This window comes from Eschscholzia californica, unplaced genomic scaffold (genome assembly GCF_041429995.1).
Source record: "Eschscholzia californica isolate CP2 unplaced genomic scaffold, dmEscCali1.0.p SCAF_1, whole genome shotgun sequence".
Lineage (NCBI taxonomy): Eukaryota > Viridiplantae > Streptophyta > Magnoliopsida > Ranunculales > Papaveraceae > Eschscholzia > Eschscholzia californica.
The window spans coordinates 62892884-62915760 of record NW_028238198.1 but is presented as its reverse complement, the minus strand read 5'-3'; the positions used below and the strand labels follow the sequence as shown (position 1 = coordinate 62915760).

Sequence of the window (22877 nt, the reverse complement as noted above, 5' to 3'; positions counted from 1 at the left end):
GATGTGAATTTAAAGAAACTGAATATCTACAGAGACAAAGATAAAAAAAGATTTCATTTTACAAACACCTTGTTTGATTCTTTTTAACACGCAAATCTTGCACGGTTATATTCATCACTAAATATATTCAAGTAGGCCACATGTTGGGCAGATTTACCTGCAACAGTAAAGATATACTGTATTGAAAATTTTACTAATACCTATCTGAGTAATAATAATTCATATAAGTGAATCTTGAGTATAACCAAACCATTTTTTAGGTATGTGATTCGTTGGATACTTCAAAAAAGAATTTAGTTTTCTAAATATGTTTTAGCTTGGGTTTACTCATCAGTTTCTAGGATTTACTCATCAATTTCCAACTCTATAATCATATCATCTTCAGAACTATACATACAATCTCCAACAAGTAAACTATGAAATGTTTGAATAGAATTCAAGCCTAAATGAAGATGAACGACAAAGAAATCTTATGAACACTAAAGAAGAGGTCTCCACAAAATTAAATCCTAAAATAAAAATGGAACTGAAGAAAGGAAAAAAAAACATTATTGCAAAACGTACAAGATATGATCTATATGTACGTAGCAACGTTCAGTTTGTCTACCAAATCTCTTGACTGTTCATCCATGTCTTTTTTATCCCAACTATAAAGGTGCAACTTTAACGGTGGTGAAGGAGAGATTCAATAAAGGTGCAGATTCAATTAACAACAACATCGCAGACAAAGCGTTCTGCATTAGGGTTTCTGTCGTTTCAGTTAATAAAGAGAGAAGAATGAAGTTCTCAGAGGGAGAAGGGAAACGGAGTGTTGCACGCTTAGTATCCGAATGAGGTAATTGAAGGGACAATGAAGAGGTAATTGAAGGGACAATGAAGTGTTCATGGAGAACCAGATTTAATCTGAGAAAGAAAACGGATGGTTGGATTTGAATGAGAAATGTTCGTCACAGTCATATGTTTGTGTGTCCGCCCAGTCACCATCTAGTGTGATTATAGTTACACGACGAAAAAATATCTACCGTCTTTTCTAGTTTATCATCGACAACAAAAGAAGTTTAAATGTGAATGAACATACGAGAATCATATGGAGGAAAACAAAATCTACGATCGTTTAATATGGAGATGTATAGTTTGAGGATTGAGAGACAATGTATGAAGATATTTTTAAAGATAACAATTTGAAAAAAGAAAACGTGTGCGGTATGCAATAAGACATTTAATTTTATGATCCGAACAGATTTCTTCAAACTAAGAGGGGAAGTACATGCTCACTAATTAGGAAAAATACAGCAAAATAATTTTATTAAATATAAAAATAAAAATTTGTTATAAATTGAACTCGATAGTAAACAACTTTTAAACCAAAAAAACAATATAATCATAGTATTACTTAATCTCGTATGTTGCTTCGATTACCGAAGTATTATTTTCACCCTTATAGATATATTGGTGTATATATTAACTGCATCCATCTCATGTTCGGAATTCAAAGGTCTACTGAGTAGTTCTTTTGCATTAGGGTCCTTTGATGACTTCATCCCCACTTTCATGTGACAACTCTTTCATGATCCGTCTGTACACAATAGCATACTGAAAAATGAGATAAAACAATGTGGAAACCACTTATATTATTAGTGTAAATAGATGACAATTTTTTTTCTCCCTGTCCAAACTTAATATTAACTTCAGTCTTATTGATCCATATATATACTTTGACCGAAAAGTTCAAATAATCCAACTTTACAAATTTTATACCCCTTTCAAAAGTCAGATTCTACACATAGAAAACATTGAAAATTTATGTTTAGGGAATTCATATTTTCTGTTTTCAAGAAACTCAATACAAAAGAGAAAGGTTGAGTAACTAAATTCCTTAGCATCGTTTGAAGAAAATTGAGGTAAGATACTACCTTTCCTCGAGGGTTGTTCATCAGAAGGGAGCTTTCAGTTATTTTCCATAAACTTCATAGCCAGATAACTAAATCAAGCACTTATCCCTAATCATTGCAGCTTGAAAGTTGAAAAACACAATACTTAAGTGGTCAAACCTGACCAAGTATTGATTATATAAAGATGGCAGGAATTAAAGGAGTATAACTGTTATAACTAAAAGTCGCGGAAGCTATCGAACCTATCCTAGAAATTGATCCGATTATGAAGATTAATCGAAAAGCTAAGCCAAAATCAAATATGCGAACAGAATTTAACGAGGTTCGGCTTTAAAGCCTACGTCCTCGGGCGAACAAGAAATCTTTATTGAAGGATAGATGAAGACGACTAACACAACCCGCAAGTTCGTCCCAAGATGGTACCGTATAGTAATAACCTTCTATACTAAATCTTCGACGACCGAGAAATTTAACACCGCTCAAAAACTATGAAAAATTTCTCTCACTCTTGCTCTCTCTCTTTAGCTCTCTCTAAAGAAGAGTTGTTGTTGCTTGTGTTGGTTGTGTAGAAGCACTCTAAGACCCCTCATTTATATAAATTATAAGCTGGTGGGATTGGAATTGCCGACTCCAAATTGGCTCAAAATTGGAAACTCAATCCACCGACCATGAATTAGAAACCAACCAATTTTGAAAACTGCCTAATTTGAAGCCATCCTAAACCGCCACAAGTAAACATCCATGCCTCCAAAACCACCTCTTCAATTTTTAGAAACTGCCTCTTATAATTCTCCACCTCGTACACAATTTGATATACTTCAAATTTTGGACGAACACTAGGATACTCCTTGTAAGATATATCTTCTTCTTGTAACTTTATCCGACTGCACCATATGACCATGGCTGCCTACGTACCCTTTTATAGGATCAAGCCTACCGTAGTTCTACCAATCCTTCACATAAAGATTACCTTGTCGCCATTACGCCCTTTCGGGCAACTTAACACGAGCCGATTTGTAGCAATTCCAGGCAATGCTGAAACTTGCTACACGTCACCACTTTAGTCAACATGTCCGCGGGATTCTCATCTGTGTTTACCTTCATGAGAGAAATATCACCTTCCTCTATGACATCTCGTACAAAGTGATACCTGACATCGATATGCTTAGTGCGAGCATGATGAACCTGATTCTTCGCCAAGTGGATCGCACTTTGACTATCACACCATAAATCTACGCACTCCTGCTTAATCCCTAGATCATCCAGAAGACCCCACAACCACAATGCTTCCTTCACACCCTCGGCCATAGCCATATACTCGGCCTCCGTAGTAGATAATGCAACTGTAGATTGTAACATCGATCGCCAACTAACTGGAGCACCATGTACCCTAAATACATAACCAGTAGTAGATCGTCTTCTATCTAGATCGCCAGCATAATCTGAGTCAACATAACCGCTTACTTGACATGTGTCTCCACCAAAGCACAAACCCGTATCAACGGTACCCTTTAAGTACCTCAAGATCCACTTCACAGCTTCCCAATGTGTCTTCCCTGGGTTTGCCATAAACCTACTAACCACACTGACCGCTTGTGAAATATCCGGACGAGTACACACCATAGCGTACATCAAACTGCCAACTGCACTAGCATACGGTACACGATTCATATGATCCTTCTCCACCGTAGTAGTGGGAGATTGTTTTCCCGAGAGCCTGAAGTGTGGTGCCAAAGGTGTTGACACCGCCTTTGCATTCTGCATCCCGAACCGAGAAACTACTCGTTCGATGTAACCTTTCTGATTCAAGTACAGTTTCTTACTTGACCGCTCTCTCTTAATCTCCATTCCCAGTATCTTCTTTGCAGCGCCCATGTCTTTCATCTCAAACTCTTGACTGAGTTGAGATTTCAACTTATTTATCTCCACCATGCTTCTAGAAGCAATAAGCATGTCATCCACATACAAAAGGAGATAAATAAAGTCACCTTCGCGAAGTTTTTTGATGTATACACAACAATCATAGTCACTTCTGGGAAAACCATGCTTTAGCATGAAAAAATCAAATCGTTTGTACCATTGGCGAGGGGATTGTTTCAATCCGTAAAGAGACTTTCTCAAACGACATACTTGATTTTCTTTGCCCTCAACCTTGTATCCCTCAGGTTGAGCCATATAAATTTATTCTTCCAAATCACCGTGCAAGAAGGCGGTTTTAACATCGAGTTGTTCCAGCTCAAGATCCCTGTGAGCAACAATACTCAATAGCACCCGAATAGAAGTATGTTTCACGACCGGTGAGAAAATCTCATTGTAGTCGACCCCTTCTTTCTGTGCATAACCCTTGGCCACTAGTCTTGCCTTATACCTTGTACCTTTGATCTCGGAAGAATCCTCTTTCTTCTTGTACACCCATTTACAACCAATAACAGACTTACCTTCGGGCAATGGGACAACCTCCCATGTCTTGTTCTTGTGAAGAGACTCCATCTCTTCTTGCATAGCAACCAACCAACTCTCTCTTTCCTCCGCGGTAATAGCTTGTTTGAAGGTGACCGACTCGTCATCTTCCACCGAGAGTGCATATTCAACCACATTTGCCTGCCCGTAATGCCTAAGAGGTTTGTCTGACCCTAACCTCTGTACCGGCTTATATAACCGTTTCGGCCTAGTGTGTACCGAAACATCCTGCTGTTGTTGTTGTAAAACTTGTGTACCTTCCCCTTGAACCTCCTCATGATCGGGTTCATCAATTTCCTCATCCTGAGTATTATCCTGATGCTCCACCTGATCATGATTCCTAGAAACCCGTTGGTCTTCGGCTTCTACTTCCACTACTTGAGCTTTAGTAGACCCAACATCACCACAACTAGGCACTGTAGCTTTCGCCATAGCTATAATAGATGACTCATCAAACACCACATCTCTGCTGATTACAAACTTATTGTCTTCCGTACACCATAGCCGATAACCCTTGACTCCTGTAGCATATCCTAAGAAAATTGTCTTTTTTGCTCTATTGTCAAGTTTGTTACCTTTAACATGGTAATAGGTCGTACAACCGAAAACCTTAAGTTTCCCGTAATCTGCATGTTCACCTGACCACACCTCGTAAGGTATGCCGCCATCTAAAGAAGAATGTGGAGACCTGTTCACAATATAACAAGCTGTAGCAACAGATTCTGCCCACCATTCTACGCCTAGTCCCGAATTGGAGCGCATACATCTAGCCTTCTCAAGTAGTGTACGGTTCAATCTCTCTGCGACTCCATTCTGCTGAGGTGTGTTTACTACTGTCCAGTGCCTCACAATGCCTTCCTGATTACAAAACTCCTTGAATGCCCCATCCGTGTACTCGGTCCCATTATCTGACCTTAACGTCTTCAGCTTTCGACCAGTTTTGTTCTCAACCATTGCTTTCCACACCAGGAATGTGTTGAATACCTCATTCTTATGCTTCAGAAAATAAAGCCAGACAAATCTCGAATGATCATCAACGAATGTAACAAAATACCTGGAACCACCCTTGGAAGGTAACTTTGCCGGTTCCCAGACATCGGTGTGTACGTAGTCTAACACCTCTTTGCTCCTGTGCTTGCTTGTAGAGAACGTCACCCTGTGTGCCTTCCCGAACACACAATGCTCACAAAACTCCATGCAAGGCTTCTTCATGTCCTTCAACAAGCCTTTCCCGGACATCAGAGATAGACCCTTTTCTGACATATGCCCAAGGCGCATATGCCAAAGCCTCGTACTAGCCGTTGGATCCCTTCCACTGATTCCTACTGCTACATCTCCAGTAATTGTTGTCCCCAAAAGTTTGTATAAATTACCGTAACGAGTACCTCTCATTACCACCAAAGAACCCTTAACGACTTTTATGGAGCCATTCTCTATAATTATCTTACAGCCGTTCCGCTCCAACACACCAAGGGAAATTAGATTTTTCCGCAAATCAGGTATGTGTCTTACGTCCGTCAATGTTCTCACCACTCCATCGTGCATCTTGATACGTATTGTTCCGAGTCCCACAGTTTTACATATACTATCATCACCCAGTATAACTGTACCACCATCTATACTCCTATAGGTAGTAAACAACTCCCTATTTGGACACATATGGTGTGACGCTCCTGAATCAAGCATCCACTTATCAAAGATTTTCTCAGACACCTCTGTCACCGAGAAACATTCATCCGCCTCTTCTGACACATATCCCGCCTCTTGCATCTCTTGTTTCTCCTTGTAGCCTTCGTTCTTTTGCTTCAACTTTCTCTTTGGACAAGCCGCTTTAAAGTGGCCAAGCTCACCACAACTAAAGCACGTTTTCTTGAAAGAGCCTCTAGATTTGGATCTAGATTTCCCGCCCTTTCCCTTTCCCCTTTCATTACTCCTCCCCCTCGTTACAAACAACCCTTGTGCTTGTTCTTTGTCTACTCCACCCGACGCCATACTGCTAGTAGCAACCTTACGAAGGTCATCCGCTAATAGCGAATTTCTCGTCTCTTCCATGCTTAGACTATCACCTACAAGCATCAAAGTTTGAACAAGGTTCTCATAGGATTTAGGCAATGAAAGTAACAATATGAGGGCTTGGTCCTCATCCTCAACCTTAACATCAATATCCTTCAAATCTGAGATAATCCTGTCAAACCTATTCACATATTCCTGAATAGAAGAACCCTCTTCCATTCTAGATGTGAATAATTTAGATTTTAAGTAGACCCGATTCGTTAAAGTTTTCGTCATGAAACTGCTTTCTAGTTTTAACCACACACCCGCCGCCGTTGTTTCTTCGTCTACTAGGAACGCCACGTCCCTCTCAAGACACAACATAATGGTTGCCCGTGCTTCGAGATCTAACTCTTCCCAATCCTCATCTGACATATCTCCCGGTTTCTTTCCCGTCAACGTCTTGTGTAATTTCTGTGAGATTAACAGATTCTTCATCTGCATCCGCCAATAAGAACAATCGTTTTTCCCATTGAACTTCTCTATCTCATATTTCCCTGCTTTGACCGTACCACTTCTCGATCCCATCTTTTCTTCATTCAATCTCAACAAGGCTCTGATACCAATTGTTATAACTAAAAGTCGCGGAAGCTATCGAACCTATCCTAGAAATTGATCCGATTATGAAGATTAATCGAAAAGCTAAGCCAAAATCAAATATGCGAATAGAATTTAACGAGGTTCGGCTTTAAAGCCTACGTCCTCGGGCGAACAAGAAATCTTTATTGAAGGATAGATGAAGACGACTAACACAACCCGCAAGTTCGTCCCAAGATGGTACCGTATAGTAATAACCTTCTATACTAAATCTTCGACGACCGAGAAATTTAACACCGCTCAAAAACTATGAAAAATTCCTCTCACTCTTGCTCTCTCTCTTTAGCTCTCTCTAAAGAAGAGTTGTTGTTGCTTGTGTTGGTTGTGTAGAAGCACTCTAAGACCCCTTATTTATATAAATTATAAGCCGGTGGGATTGGAATTGCCGACTCCAAATTGGCTCAAAATTGGAAACTCAATCCACCGACCATGAATTAGAAACCAACCAATTTTGAAAACTGCCTAATTTGAAGCCATCCTAAACCGCCACAAGTAAACATCCATGCCTCCAAAACCACCTCTTCAATTTTTAGAAACTGCCTCTTACAATAACTGAATAGAGATTGTAAACTTATCAGTTCAAATAGGAGATACAGGGAGAAGTAACAGCTAATTTTAAGGAAAAATGAGACGTTTTTCGGTCAATTAAATAGAGTAACAGATGGTGTAAATACCAAATCTATAACTACTGTGTAGTTTTAAACAAATCTTTGATTGATTTACTAATATTTAAAGATGTAATAACATACCAAACATGAACAATATTGCCCACCAGGATTTTTTGAAAACCAAGTCCAAGTATGCCATCAAACTTTGACATGGTCCATATTGAGTGCAGCAGATTTACCTGCAACAGTAAAGATATAATGTATTGAAAATTTTATTAATACCTATCTTATTCTATAGTAATAATAATTCATATAAGTGAATGGTGAGTATAACCAAACCATTTTTTTAGGTATTTGTATCGCTGGATACTTCGAGTGAACATTGGAACCAATATATATTCTCAATAGAAATTCAGAAGTAACAAAGCCCGATTCCAGTGACAAGTACACACCAGCGAAACCAATTTCACCAAATAGGAGAAGTCTACGAGCCAAAACATAAAAAAGGAAAACCTGTTGAGAACCTAATTGCTCTGACTTCACAGTATCGAAAATAAGTACATCAATTGGTAAGAAAACAAAAACTTCACTGAATCAATGAATTAACTAAAACCATATAATTATCAATTTAAGAGATAACGAATCAAAAAATATTTGAAAATACTTGGAAAATTCATTGAATGACATCTAATCGATTTTCAATCTATTCTCAGATCTGAAACCCCAAATTCTGAAAAATGGATAATGAAAGATAGTGAGTAAAGATATAAATATGCAAAATCAATTGAAATCAGGATCAAATAAGAGGAATGAAAGAGTAAAGAATGAATTGTTATTACCACAATGTCCTTCACGAGAAGCTCATACTCTTGCGGTGAAAGTTCTTCCCAAAATGAAAACTCATCTTCTTTCTATAATCACCCATCGATACAAACTTTAATTCTCTCTCGAGGAAGCTTTCTCTACAAAACAATGAAATTGCATTTTTTCTGAATAAAAAGAAAGATTCAGGTTAAATCCAAGATAAAAATCAGAAATATAAATTCATGGGGTAAACATTTAGGGCAAATGAGATATTAGGGTTTCACAACTTCATTCCAAAAATATTATTTATTGACTGCACAAGGTGAAGGCCCAACTATACTATTAATATGACTTCAGTTGTTTAGTTTTCCACCCCCAATTCCTATATCTACTTCATTTTGGAAAAGAAAAAAAATGATTTAGAATTTCAAAAACAATATTCAGGAAAATAATAGATTAAAAAGATAAGGGGAAATCCACATTACCTTGAAAACTATCAGAACTCTTCATTGGGTTAAGATTAAGAACCTTAATCTTAGGGTTTAGCTAAGATGAAGAAATTGAAGAAGTTGGAAATTTATAGAAAAGTAATAAAATTTAGAATGAGATACTCCAGTAAAATGACCCAAATATATATATGATTACCTAATCTATTATATTAAAACAGGTCAGTCGGTTATCCAGGGGATAAGTCTGACCGTCCATTTTATTTTAGAGATTTGGTTGGGAAGACATCCGACGGATGATATAATTTTTTTTTTATGTAAATAGACTACAAAAAGAAGGGTATCTATGTAAATCAATTAAAATTGGTTAGAGTAACTACTACCCATATATTTCTCTCTTTTTTTTCTATTCAGTAGAAAAACGTGGGAGGATGAGAAATTAGTGGGGAGAAAATCTCTCTTCCACATTCTTGATCGGTTTTTTTATGAAAAACTTCCCAAAGTAACTACTTCGAAAAATATATAAATAGGACTCTTGCCAGACTGATATCTTTTCACTGTAAGAAAAAAACAATCTCTCACATCTATTTTATAGTTCAGGCTTCAATGAAATATTATTTTTCTTTTTTAAATGTAATTCTCTTTTTTTAAATGTAAATAGCTTAGTATTTGATTGCTTCTCTTGGTTGTTTAATGTATAATTATAGTTTTCTCTAAACGTAAAATGACTATTCAACTGTTATTAACACGACGGCGCAGCCAAAAGGGATCTACCGCGTCCTACGGACGCGGTGGGAACCTAGTAAGTTATATACTGCAACTTGAAAATTTTAAGTGCATAATATATATGGGCAGAAAACTTGTACTTTTGGCTCTTGCAGTTGGTTGCTAGTTAGGCTATTTAAACCGAAACCATCTGGATTCTACTACAAAAGCCATAAACCCTTTAAATAAAATTTACCTATTTATTCTGATTATGATTTCCATCTGCCGAATTTGAGTCTTGCTGTTGTTGCTGTTGATATTGAGCACTTTCTGACAATTCTCTGACTTTCTTATCAAAAGAGATGAATCAATATATTCAAGAGGAACTTGATGTAATAAATAAACAACAACCATTGATCTAACAATAGAAAGTGGACTTCCACTTGAACCAACAACACCAGAAGAGAATTTCTCACTAATTAGAATGATTAATTTTAGGTGAGGGTCTTTGGGGATTAGCGTTTTGTTGGATAATGGTCGCCCGAGGTTCAATAGAAGAACGTAATGGGCGATTTTCATGTAAGGTTTTAGCAGGGTTAGGGTGTGAAGCGATTGGAGTGGGGGCATATTGAAGGTTGAAACGATTTTGATACAAATATCAATAGATGAAGCAATATCAGAAACTTGGTTTGAAAAAAATCAAGTAGGCTTTGTTGAGAAAGACATTGATTATCTAACTTCAATTTTACAAAACCCCATCATAACGGTATTGTAAGTTGTTATATCAGGCTTTACCCCAATTCTTCCATATATCCAAGCATCTTAAAACTATCATCAATTTTATCCTGTTCCATGTATATAAACATTATAAGTATAAATGTTAGGAACTATACCTAACACAAGCATTTCGTCGAACACTTCCTCTGCTTTCTTAATTTTCCCAATAGATATAATTTCTTGCAAAACCCTAGTGTAACAAGCAATATTTGCCTTCAACCAATTAGTTTTCATTTCACTCAACATATCAAAGCATTTTTCCTTTCCCATTTTTGACCAAAATGCTGATCACACTTGAGTAATTCTCTCTATTTAGACTAAAACCCATTTTTCGAATCTCTTCCAAAAACATATAATTCTGAATCATGATCATATCCATAAGCAGACATCATATTTAACATCTCAATTCCATACCCAACTTTCTCAATTTGACAAATAGATACAATTAGTATCCTGAAAGTCGATTCTTCAAATCGAATGTTCATCCATTGGCCTTTCAATAAAACTTGATGAACCAATTTAAGACCTTCTTATTTACATAGAACTGAAAGCAATGTATTAAGGGAATAGATAGAAGGGTGGCACCTGAAATCAGGGATTCCAAAGAATAAATCAATTGCATCTCCCAACTTATCTGCATCCCCATAAATTCGAATGAGATTTATGAAAACTCCTTCGAGTGTATCGAATTTTTTGATTTTTTTTCTAAGTGGTCGAGGACTGAAGGAATTTGATCAATTTGGGAACTTAGGGTTAGGATTTTGAAAATGAAAGAATAAGGGGAAGGAGTTGGATTGCAATTATAGATGTTGAAGGAGTTGATGAGAAGTGAGAGAAGATTATAGTGAGATTTTTCTTCAGATGATACTGATTTTCTTAGGGTTTCAATAGCATGTTGTTCGTTGAAGTTTTCTTGCCATTTCGGTTTCAAATGATTTAGCTAGAGAGAGAACATCAGGAAGATGAAGAAATTGAAGAAGCTGAAAATTTTAACATCTTTTAGAAATTGAAGAGCCAGGCAGTGTTAATGAGAGAAGGGTGGGAGTTATGTTCTTCTCAATTGTTCGGTCAGATAATGGAGGGTCGGGAGAAGGTCGGTCATCTTCCAAGCTATTCTATTATATAAGTTAGAATTTGTCCCACTTATAAATCTATGTGGCAATCTAGTCATAATCTAGGGACATTTATTTTGTCCTAGTCACAAGTATCTGTTTTGTATAATAGATTTCATTATCAAACTCAAAAGTCAAAGTTACTATTTCTAGTTTCAGATTGAGAATAGCTTTGACTAGTCTCTATCGACCCGGTTTACTAGGTTTATTACTTGAAGTGTAGTATACTTATCGGCGGAGACTTTTTAAGAACACATTTTAGGCCCATCATATGTCTTAGACAATAGAAACCCCCTTGTGTTTTATACTAGGAAATTTTTCGATCGAAAAAATACATAGAGAAACTACATATGTATATTGGTTATATATAGGTTCTAATGATTAAAATATAAATACGACCATTTATTGCTAAAACCAATTAAAAATAAATAAAGTTTGTAATAATTTACAATAAATAGCAAACTATTTAATAAAATTTTAATAAATACTTTAATAAATATTTCTTAATGATATAAATGTAAATAAAGATTCTTATTATTTTTTCTATTTATTAAGCAAAACAAAAGAGATATCCTTTATAAACCTACCGAAGATATATATTTGTTTCTGTTGATTTTTTTTAACATTTGATCACAAACTATTTTTAATATTTTAATAACTATAAAAAAAATTTAAAACGAATTATTATTTACATGAATCTGTTGATTTTATTGGAACCTTTCTACGACCTTTACCATATTTTTTGTGATCGATGATATTTTCATCCGTCGTACTCAAATTCTTGTGATAAAAGATGTACTCTAATCTCGGAAGTCTACCTCTTTTCAAATTAAATTGAGTAAATTCGAGTATAAATTTAACAGTGTAGAAATACAGTACATAATTATTTAAAAATCTTATATAACAATCATACTATTGTGAATGTGCCGTAATTCTCTTAATTATATTTGCAATCTATAAAATTATATAGTTAATTTGGTTTTTAACCTTTTGAAAGATACATTTTAACTTTGATATTATTAATGATACTTTCGTATTAAAGTTTAAACTTATTTATCAGATTTTATTAAAATATAAACGCGACCACTTAATATTAAAACTAATTATCAAAAATTAAACTTATAATGATTCATAATAAGTAGCAAACTATAAAATAAATATTTTAATAAGGAACTTCATAAATAGTTTAATAAAAAATTATATATATTTTAATATTTAAAAGTAAATAAAGTTTTATAAAAGTGTTAGTTTCTAATAAGTAAAATAAAAGAGATAATCTTTTAAAACTGTAGAAGATAATGTTTGTAATAAAGTAGCATTACTCGTGGCTGCAACACGGACGCGTCTATTGAACAGTTTACGTGTTATCAAGTGGTGGACCTTCCTTCATCACAATTATCACATCTCCTCTAACTAACACAAATCAAACCAAAAATTTAGGGGAAAATCTTTAAAAATAAGTTATAGGATACAAACAAATTAAAGTTACTCAAAAAAAAATTTTAATTGGATATTAGGGATTCCCCCTTTTTTAATTGGATATTAGGGATGCCCCCTTTTTTGTATTTAAAAGTACAAAACTACTCTTTTTCTCCCTTATTGTTTCTTTTTTTGTTTGATATCTTATACTTTTCGATGTTATGTTTATCAACTTATTTTCGTTTCTCATAATTTTTTTTCTCTTATCCATCTTTTTTTTAATTTACCAACAACATTTATCGAAAATTTAAAATTAATAAATCATAACGACCGACATATTGTATTTTATTTTCTTCCCTTTCATATCATTACGACCAACATAACATTCTAACTTTGGTATTCTCGTGAAGTTTTCTATCTAGTTTGTAAATTCACGACTAACGTAACACTCTAATTTTGCCCGTTCGAAGAATTTTGAAATCTCATTTGCAAGTTCATTGAGTAATTTTATTTTAATTTTTTTTTTTTACTTTTTGTTCGCTTCATAATCTCAATTTCTATTTGTATTTTTTGAATGATACGAGTTATAATTAATAAAAAGAACAATAAATATCAAGAGGTTTTCTTCAAATGGGTAACGTACATCAATTTTATCGTAAAAGAAAAAACAAATGAAAAGTTAAATTTTTTCTTAGAATTTACGATTTTTATTTCGAATTGTTGTGATTTATCAATTTTTTAAAAATTTTGATAAATTTTGTTAGTAAATTAGAAAAAGACAGATACAAGAAAAAAAATTGTGAGAAACGAAAATAAGTTGATAAACATAACATCGAAGAAAAAAAAAGAAACTATAAGAACAAGGGTAGTTTTGTACTTTTAGGTACAAAAAAGGGTATCCCTAATACCCAATTTAAAAAGGGGGCATCCCTAATTGGACATTAGGGATGAGGGGGTATCGCTAAATACCCCATTTTATTATTGCGATAGATACTGTCATGAATTGATCTTAGAAGTTAGAGAAATTTAAACTAGGTTGCCAAAACACAATGTTACAAATCTCATATACACCGAATTTTTAAATGTGGAGTGCATAAACAGGTGTACATTTCATTTTGAAAGGTCTGCTTAAGCTTTGTATGGCAATACAATATATAGCCTTGTTAAAGAAGTTGTACTTAATTTTATGAATGTGTGAGATTATGAAATTGTCCCATTTGGGAATTCGAACAGTTAGTCAAAATATGGACATGTATGAGTGCATAATATAATGCTGTCAAATTTATCTATGACAACTTAGCAATGACTTTACCGAAAAAATTTACAAAATTAAAACCGAGTAGTCCTAACCCCAAACAACAAAAGATTGTTGGTTTGGGTTATAACAACTTACAAGAAGTTGAAGAAAGATGGGGATGTTAAGTTTGTGGCCATCCAACTCAAAACCAATTGGCAATGAGTGGAGAGGACCTATTCTTTATATTTTTGGTTGCTAGTTACCCATTCTCCCATGTGGGACTATTCTCACACGCCCCCTCACGTGTGGCGTTCTTTGAGCCGAACACGTGTTTTTTTTCTTTACGGGTGACGTGGAGCACGTGTGGCTTTTAAGCCTATCACGTGTGGGCCTAGCTCTGATACCATGTTAAGTTTGTGGCCATCCAACTCAAAACCAATTGGCAATGAGTGGAGAGGACCTATTCTTTATATTTTTGGTTGCTAGTTACCCATTCTCCCATGTGGGACTATTCTCACAGGGGATACTTATTGTTCCTAAGCAGATTTTGGTTTGTTGAGAAAATATTACGCAGAAAAACGCGCTTTCGCCAAGAGAGAAAGTTCTGGTTTCAGGCAAAAGAAGTAGATTTTGGGTTTCAAGGGCAGAAAGGAGATTTTGGATTTCAGGCGAATTGAAGAGATTTTGGATTTCAGGTGTTTTAGGTCCAGTTTTGAGATGATTATAAATGAAACCAGAAAGAGGAAACGGTTGTGAGAGAGAAAGAAAAATCAATTTAAATTTCAGAGTGAAGTGGGACGGAACTGATGAGATGGGACGGTTGGACGACAACGGACAGAAAAACGTGCACCACTGTTAGGATTTTTGAAGATTTAGCGGATATCTTTTGAATGAAATTTATTTACCATAAGTATTCGAAACCTATGACCCTTTCTCGTCTTTCCGACTCACCCTCAGACGTCCTGGAGCTCCGCCTCAATAACCGTCCACAGGAGACGAGTCGTATGACCGAGAGACCATTGGACCTTTGGTCCAATCACCTAAAATTATGAGGAGCTAAACGAGAATTAGCCCATATATTCCGCCACCGAAATGGCGAAATATCCCTCGCCCGTCCCATTAGCAAAAATAAACAAGCAGCCTGATCTTCAACGGAGAACACACACAAAAATGGCTCCAAGTATTTCATACATCACTGGTTCTCAACTTCTCTCTCTCAATGGCAAACAAAACATAGCTGTTGTTGATGTCAGGTATTCTCTCTATATATATCTCTCTAACTTCCCTTCTTCTTCTTCTTCTTCTTCTTCTATTGAAATCTCAAAAGTCAAAATTGACACAGTTAATTTGAAGTTTCCTTCTGGTTTTTGTATAGGGACGATGAGAGAATTTACGATGCACATATAACTGGTTCTCTTCATTACGCAAGTGATACTTTCTCTGAGAAACTCCCTAATCTCATTCAACAAGTTAAAGGGAAAGATACCCTTGTCTTTCATTGTGCCCTAAGCCAGGTATTTCTGTTTAATTTTCAAATCCTGATTTATGTTCCTTGAACTTCCCTGGTTTCTGGGTTTAATTGACATGGATAGAGATTAATTTATCATTAATCCCTCTTATAAAAGTTGGGTTTTGTTTTGATTTCTTTCACTGATTGTTGCTTAGATAAGCCTTTGATTAGTTAATTAAATCATAATCGCTTCTGTTATTACCAAATGAACTCATTTGAATTTAAGCAGTAGTAGATTAATCCTTCAATTCCAAAAATTTATAAACCTTGGTTTCAATCTAATAGTTTCTTAGGCCATCCATAAACTTAATTGCTAGGTTACCATTATTACGAGTGGTGGAATTGGATCTAAGCTAGGATTTAGCTAGAACCGTGTTTCATGTTTTTGAGAGACCAAACATAATCCAAATCAGGAGCTGAACGGATCTCGTCGAGCTATTGACTTTAGACCTAAAGTTTTTCCAAAACCGATTCCTGACGAATGAGTTATTAATATTTCAAGTTGGTATGAGAAGTAGTTCAACTAATAAAGTGTGAACTAGATAGTCACAAATCTAAAAGTACTGAGAGAAAAAAATTTCCTTTTAATAACTAGCCCATTTGCCCATGTATATTTAGTTCATAACAGAAGCATTAAAGTTCTAAGCCCTCATTTAGTTCAGCAAAAGTTTGTATTTCTTACTCGCTATTCGACAGACTTTTGGAAACCAGACGTACCACCGTCTAACCCCTGAAAGGTAACGCTGTTTTGGCTTGGTAAACAAACACAAGATCTGTTGGTACAAATAACATGGTGTAATATGTCTCAAGGACAGAGATCACTCGACTTTATGATTCTTTGATTTCTTCTTCTTTTATTATTGTTGTTCCTTTAGTTTTATGAACTTCTGGTTTTAAAATCGAATTAAAAGTCTGTATTTGAAACAGAAATAAACTTCTGCTTTTAAACAAGATTTGAAAGTTTGTATTGAATACAAAATAAAAAAAATAATAGTCGTCTATCTCTGAATTTTCAGATAGAAATTTTCTTTGTTTATCACTGTTTCAGATGAACAGCAAGACAAATTTTCTAGTCTTACTATACCAGAGAAACAACGATTATAGTCCCACATAGAGAAATGGAAATCTTAGGTCCAATTGGTTTATCACTGTTATCTGTCTCCCAACAAAAAGAAACTTGCTAGGCTCAAAAGAAAGTCACTTGTATGGCATGTATATGAGAATAGTCTCACATGGACAAAAGGAAGTTTCATGTCTAGTAAATAATATCTAAGAGCTCTCACCTCATTGCTGATTGTTTTTAGTTTGAAATTCAGATGGGCTCAAACTTATACTAGCTCCATTAGTTTTTGCACTTTCGACTTCACCATTTAAATTTTGTAAGCTATAGGTAGTTCGCTTTCTTGGTCCCATTTGTTCTTGTACGAAGATAAAACTATGTCATGTTTCCATCTGTTTGTTGTTATATCTAATTCTTTTTTAGCTACGATAGGAACACGTCATTTCCGATCGATATATTGAAATCCTAAAATGGTCTTAACAATCAAATTAAAATGCTTGTGGCATGTGGGCTCAAAGCAAAAATGGGGCCACGATAACTGCAAGTTCTGCTTCATATTCCAAGTTCTGCTTCATGTTCCAAATTCGACATACAAAATGTAGATGACGAATTTCCATTAATGGTTGAAAATGGTCCCATCGATGAGTGCTTTATAGTGTAATCCATAAATAATACCCTCACCTACAACCTTCCCGGTTAAACTTCAACCTTTCCTTAAACTTCATAACTTCACTTCATTAGAATTATAGAAGTATATATTCGGATCACCCTTGTCTGCAACTCAAGTCTCTTTTCAGTTTTTTATGGACCTTACTAATTTACTCACTCATCATTAAGTATTCATTATCTTAGTCTGCTCAAATGACACATGATCTAGAGCTTAATTCCAGGTATTGGAAAATATGTACACTTTTCATGTATCTCATTTAAAGTTAATCTAAACTTAGAACAAAGATTTTGATTGTCTATATATTCCCATAACACTATCTGTTGGTGATGTTATTTGTAGGTCCGAGGTCCATCTTGTGCACGAAAACTAGCAAACTATCTTGAAGAAACAAAGGAAGATGCGGGCATAAAGAATATTGTGGTCTTGGAACGGGGCTTCAATGGATGGGAAGCTTCTGGTAGACCTGTTTGTCGCTGCACCGATATCCCTTGCGAAGGCAAACACTAACAGATATTTGCTTGAAAAGCCGAAACTCTTACGCTATTGCCCATGAAATGAATGTGTTTGTGTTATGTTGATTCATACCTTGACAATGATGTTCATATTATGTCCAGAATGATGATACATGTATCTGTTTCTTGTCCAACTCTAATATACTAGTATAAAATTACTATTTTATGTCTCTCTCTTCCTAGAAAAGGTATTTTTTTCAAAGATTAGTAGAACATGAGCATCCCAAAATTTTGGTTTACCACCCAGAAATGGCTGGCACTTGCTGACTTTGAATAAGCATTCATCCGGGTTTCCTCTAGTACAACCCATGTCATAATATTATGAGTTAATTCCTATTTGGCCCCCTACTTTGTGACCAGCTTCAAATATAGCCCCCAAATTTCAGTAAATTCAAATATGGCCCCCTATTTTCATTCAAATGCCATAACTACCCTTCCTATTAATGTATTTTCAAAATAAAATAAAAAAGAAAACTTAAATTCCACCTCACTTCCCTCTCCACCACTCATCTCTCCATGTCACCTCTCTCTCCATTTCACCTCTCTCTCTCTCCACCTCATCAGTCTCTTCTCCGATGAAGGTCGCCGGCCGGAAAATTTTTCGACCGGCGGCCTTCATAGGAGAAGAGACTGGTGAGGTGGAGAGACAGAGAGAGGTGAGTTGGAGAGAGAGGTGACGTGGTGGAGAGGGAAGTGAGGTGGAATTTAGAATTTTTTTTTATTTTATTTTGAAAATACATTAATAGGAGAGGTAGTTATGGCATTTGTATGAAAATAGGGAGTCATATTTGAATTTACAGAAATTTGAGAGTCATATTTGAAGTTGGTCATAAAATAGGAGGTCAAATAAAAATTAACTCTCGTATTATACTAAAAAAGTCCGTCCTTCCCGAAAAATGCCTAATCAAATCTAGCACGTAAATGAGCCTATGTCTCATTTATAAATAATATATGGATGGGGGAAAGGTCAAGTGGTTGAAATATTAAAACTTAGGTTATACAGCTCGATACATGCCATATAGATTTAAAGACAGCCTGTGTGGCAATTTCCATAGTATTAAAAAAAAAAAAACTTTGTGTTATCTCAAAAGGCTCAAAATACTTTGTTTATCCAGGTCAGATTCTAAAGAGTGAAAGAGGGACCATTTGATCCATTTCCCAATCTTTACTATCTTGCTATTGATGTTAGCTCTCCTTTTTAATGTTTGTTCCCTTCATTCGATAAAGTTCGTGACAACTTCATCATCGATAGCGACATCCCAAAATAAATGACCTGACACTCTCGTGACCTCCCTCTCTCTCTCTCTCTCTCTCTATAGATCACCTATCATGTTAACCCATTCCAACCAATCTTATCTTATGAAATAAATCTACACCGTCAAAATTACTTCTTTAAATTAAATGAATGAAAGAATCAAATACTATCTTTTTACAAACTAGGTAACACTAAATAAATTGGTACAACGCGATGTACAATATCACTCCCTTGTCCCCACCATTATTCTGCTTAGCTGTCTTCCACCAATTTCACTCTTTTTCCAGCTAAGCAAACCGCAGTGGTTTCTCTGCTTCACATCTAATCACTACCTGCCACGTTTGTCGTCTTTAAAAGTCAGAAAGTTTTGATCTCCTGTACGATAGGTGCATCATTTTAGATAGAGAATTCAATATCTGCCACGTGGCATCACCTTCTTGAATCTTACTGTTATACAATAAGGACCGTCGATTTACAGGGTCCCACAAGTTCTTCTGTATCATCGTGAGATTAGTAGCTGCCACGTGTTCAAGTATTTTACCAAGTTTACCTACATCTTTCTCTTTTATTGTGAGAGAAATTTCTGACCATCGGATTGTGTTCGAGAATGGTAATCTTATATCATCGGCGATGATCACGGGGATACATCCAAGGGCTACGGATTCAACGATTCTAGGGCTCCATGGGGCCCAACCCAAAGGACATAAACAAAATACAGACCGTCCGATCTCTGATTGATATCCATCAAATCTTTGGCGTTTCAAGTAAAACTTTCTCTTGAACCTACTGAATTTTTTCCATATCGTAGTTCGAATTCCCCTGAAAATCATCAAAAAAACAGAACAACGTAATATTAGTTTAAATTCAAGGGTTTAATCGTCAATTCACAATCAACAAAAGAATTGAAATTGAACTGTAAGAAGAGAGAGTGATTACTTGCTATAAATACGGCCGTTGATGTTTTTAGGGTTGATTTCCATTTTACCCCTGAAAAATGCCCAAATATCTCTTTTGCCATTACGAGCTGAAACAGATTTGATCACCGTTGATTGTATCTTCTCCGGTGAGATATAAGGTGGTATTAAAATATTCTCAACTTCTTGACATGGATGCTTTGATTTAACCCCAAATGTTTGTAAAATAATCGATTTCTTCAAAAACTTAGGTATTCCTTCAGCAATCGCATCTTCTTCCTACAAAAAAAAAAAATCAAATTTTTATGATCAGAACCAGTCAAAAAATGTAAATCTGATCAAGAAAAAAGGGGAGAAATCGAAATCTGAATCTTACCATGGCATGAAAACAAGCTCCATAATCATGGGTAGCGACGAAAATATGATCAGAACCATTAGTTCGATTCCAAAATGGCATAGTTGATGAGATTAGGTCAATAGCTGATTTCAATAGAGGACGAGCATGACCAAGTGAAGGAAACCCATTTACAATACTGAAATTACAAGAAACATAAACAGGAACGAAGAAGAAATCAGCTTCAAATGGATTCAATGTTCGTACTTCACTACTCATTAAAGCTTTATGAATAGCTACTTCTGCTGCAAATAGATGATTACTACATCTTTTATTTGATAACCAATCACTGTTATATTTTGATGGAAGATCATATATATAGATCTTCAAATCACTTGATAACTCTGTAAAAATCTTACTTGAAGGAGATGATGGGATTACATTTCTAGTAATGGGTTTTTGAAGAACTGTAGTATTGAATTCAAATAAAGCTCTAGAGACAAAAGTGGGTTTTGAAATAGGAAAGGTAATTTTAGAGAGAGAAAGAGGAGAAGATGTTTTAGTTGAGGTAGTGATAAGGTAAGAGCTAAAAAAGTAGAGAGAAAAAGAAATCCAAAGTACCCATTTGAAACATTTATAGAAGAAGCTTTTAGATTTTCTTCCATTTCTGTTTAAGAGCTTCATCTTCACATAGATTCCTTTATTTTCAGAGATTCTATTGAACTCAGACATCTCCTTTTCTTTTTGAAGTATCAGATGTATTGATAGAAACCCATGAAAGAATAAAATGGAGATTGAGATGGGTTTAGTATGTAAAATGGAGCTTTCAGTGTTTGGTTGACGATGAGGTGAGGAAGAAGGAACAAAGAGATTGGTTGTGGTTGAATGTTGGCTGCCTGTTTGTTCAAACACTTCGGTAAGCAGACTTGTTTATTTGGGGTTTTATGTGAGATTGATTAGGTTGAGATTTTGACGTTTTTCTTGTGTGTGTATTTTTCTTCTGAGGTTATATTCTTCTATCATTCTATGTACAAATGAGAGCTGGATTGGTCTTTCTTTGCTTAAAACAAGGTAAGTTTTGGTGGTCTGGTTGGGTTTCGGCGCTAAAGCTATATGTAGTTAATTGGTTTATTAGAGCAAGTCCAACCGGTAGGGTTCGACAAAAAAAAAGTCCAACCGGTGGGAGTTGGACCCTTAATTCAATTTAAGGGTCCCTTCCCACCGGTCCAACCACAGCCGGCTCTTAGTAAGGGCCGGCTGAACATCCCCATATGATCGTTGGGAAGGTCACCAACGGGTCATATGGGGGATCACATCCAACGGTGGATGTGATCCAACGGTCGATTATTTTCTTTTTTAAAAACAAAATTAAATTAAAAAAAAACCATTAATTCAAAACTTAAAATGCATTATCATTGATAATCTAACATCTTAATTCAAAAACTTAAAATAATCTATTCGTTGTCGTTAGATCTCGTATTCTACACGTGTTCAACGAGATCTGCCTTCAACCGGGTGTGGATGTCATGGCTTCTAACTCGACCTATACGGTCAAGTAATTCGTCCGGCAAAGTTTCTCTGCGATGTATCGGACTGTTTCATCCCTTTTTGACCCAATCCATCAATTCTTTCGGTAAATTTGGGATTGTATCCCCAACAACATTGAGAATACGCAAAAATAAATCGAAATTCATCCTGTAACGTGCGCGAAACTTTGTATCATCATAAGTTCGAGTTTCATTGAAATAGTCTCTCATCATGGTTTCATGACCGAGTTGTCCATTATTATCTATCGTTGGGTGACCCAAAACAGAACCAACATGACGAGTACGTTTTCGTTTAGCATTCTTTTCCATTTCTTCTGACATTCTGAGATCATCATCATCTCTTTCTGCAGCCCATGCATCTTCTTCAAGCATCATGTTCAATAAAAAGAAACTGCTTTGCATTGTAGAAAGGATAGAGGGTATAGGAAGAGAGTTTGATAAGTTTGTATAGAAGGAAGAAGATGAAATTGATTTGAGTTTGTAGAGAAAGAGAGTTGTATTTATAGAGAATAAATTTGATAAAGAATTTAATATGGTGGTTGGAAGGGTAGAAAAGTGATCAATTCAAATTTAAGGGTCCAAGAGAATCTGTGGTTGGAACTGAATTTCAGGGCCTGAGCTGAGGTTGTAAAATTTAAATGAAAAAGTGGTTTTAAGGGCCTGGGACAATCCCTGGTTGGACTCGCTCTTATGGGTTCCACCAAGGCACCAAGGTGAAACGGGCACGACATGACATAGACAAATTAACGCAATGACCAGACCATCCATCATGAAATGGATCAGGGTGTCAGCTCGCCAAGTCATAGTCAGTCTAATGGCTTGCGGCGTTGAGTTACCGAGTAGTGTTGTGTCACTAAATGGATTAAGGTGCGAGTTCGCCAAGTTTGTCCAGAAATGGATCATAGTGTTAACGTGCGAAGTCAAATAGTGTCTAGAAATGAGTCGGTGGCTAGCTCGCTGAATCAC

The 22877-nt window shown here is 35.6% G+C and overlaps 2 protein-coding genes and 1 pseudogene across 3 annotated transcripts; 1 reads left to right on the top strand and 2 right to left on the bottom strand.

Annotated features, from left to right (window-relative positions):
• Nucleotides 1-1278: 1278 nt before the first annotated feature.
• LOC147568110 (pentatricopeptide repeat-containing protein At2g38420, mitochondrial-like) lies at nt 1279-11855 on the bottom strand (annotated as a pseudogene). Its single transcript, XR_015230423.1, has 5 exons — nt 11850-11855; nt 9821-11281; nt 8449-8571; nt 7555-7848; nt 1279-2100 (listed from the first exon to the last, which is right to left on the bottom strand). The product of XR_015230423.1 is annotated as a pentatricopeptide repeat-containing protein At2g38420, mitochondrial-like (transcript).
• A 2375-nt stretch (nt 11856-14230) lies between these two features.
• LOC147568109 (arsenate reductase 2.2-like) lies at nt 14231-18031 on the top strand. The gene is made up of 4 exons (XM_086654551.1): nt 14231-14289; nt 14630-15362; nt 15485-15623; nt 17689-18031. The coding sequence occupies exons 2-4, from the start codon at nt 15202-15204 to the stop codon at nt 17854-17856; spliced, it is 468 nt and encodes a 155-aa protein (XP_086510677.1). The 5' UTR covers nt 14231-14289; nt 14630-15201; the 3' UTR covers nt 17857-18031.
• Nucleotides 18032-19232: 1201 nt separating this feature from the next.
• On the bottom strand, nt 19233-21748 carry LOC147568108 (putative glucuronoxylan glucuronosyltransferase IRX7). The gene is made up of 3 exons (XM_086654550.1): nt 20407-21748; nt 20053-20309; nt 19233-19935 (listed from the first exon to the last, which is right to left on the bottom strand). Exons 1-3 carry the CDS (start codon nt 21094-21096, stop codon nt 19467-19469), a joined length of 1416 nt encoding a protein of 471 aa, XP_086510676.1. The 5' UTR covers nt 21097-21748; the 3' UTR covers nt 19233-19466.
• Nucleotides 21749-22877: the final 1129 nt, after the last annotated feature.

Excerpts from the sequence above, each read along its gene's own strand:
- LOC147568109 (XM_086654551.1), top strand. The coding sequence starts at position 15,202 with ATGGCGAAATATCCCTCGCCCGTCCCATTAGCAAAAATAAACAAGCAG. Across the intron at positions 15,363-15,484 it reads ATAGCTGTTGTTGATGTCAG|GGACGATGAGAGAATTTACG; the intron begins GTATTCTCTCTA and ends GTTTTTGTATAG. Across the intron at positions 15,624-17,688 it reads TTCATTGTGCCCTAAGCCAG|GTCCGAGGTCCATCTTGTGC; the intron begins GTATTTCTGTTT and ends TGTTATTTGTAG.
- LOC147568108 (XM_086654550.1), bottom strand. The coding sequence starts at position 21,096 with ATGTCTGAGTTCAATAGAATCTCTGAAAATAAAGGAATCTATGTGAAG. Across the intron at positions 20,310-20,406 it reads GAGCTTGTTTTCATGCCATG|GAAGAAGATGCGATTGCTGA; the intron begins GTAAGATTCAGA and ends TTTTTTTTGTAG. Across the intron at positions 19,936-20,052 it reads AACGGCCGTATTTATAGCAA|GGGAATTCGAACTACGATAT; the intron begins GTAATCACTCTC and ends GATGATTTTCAG.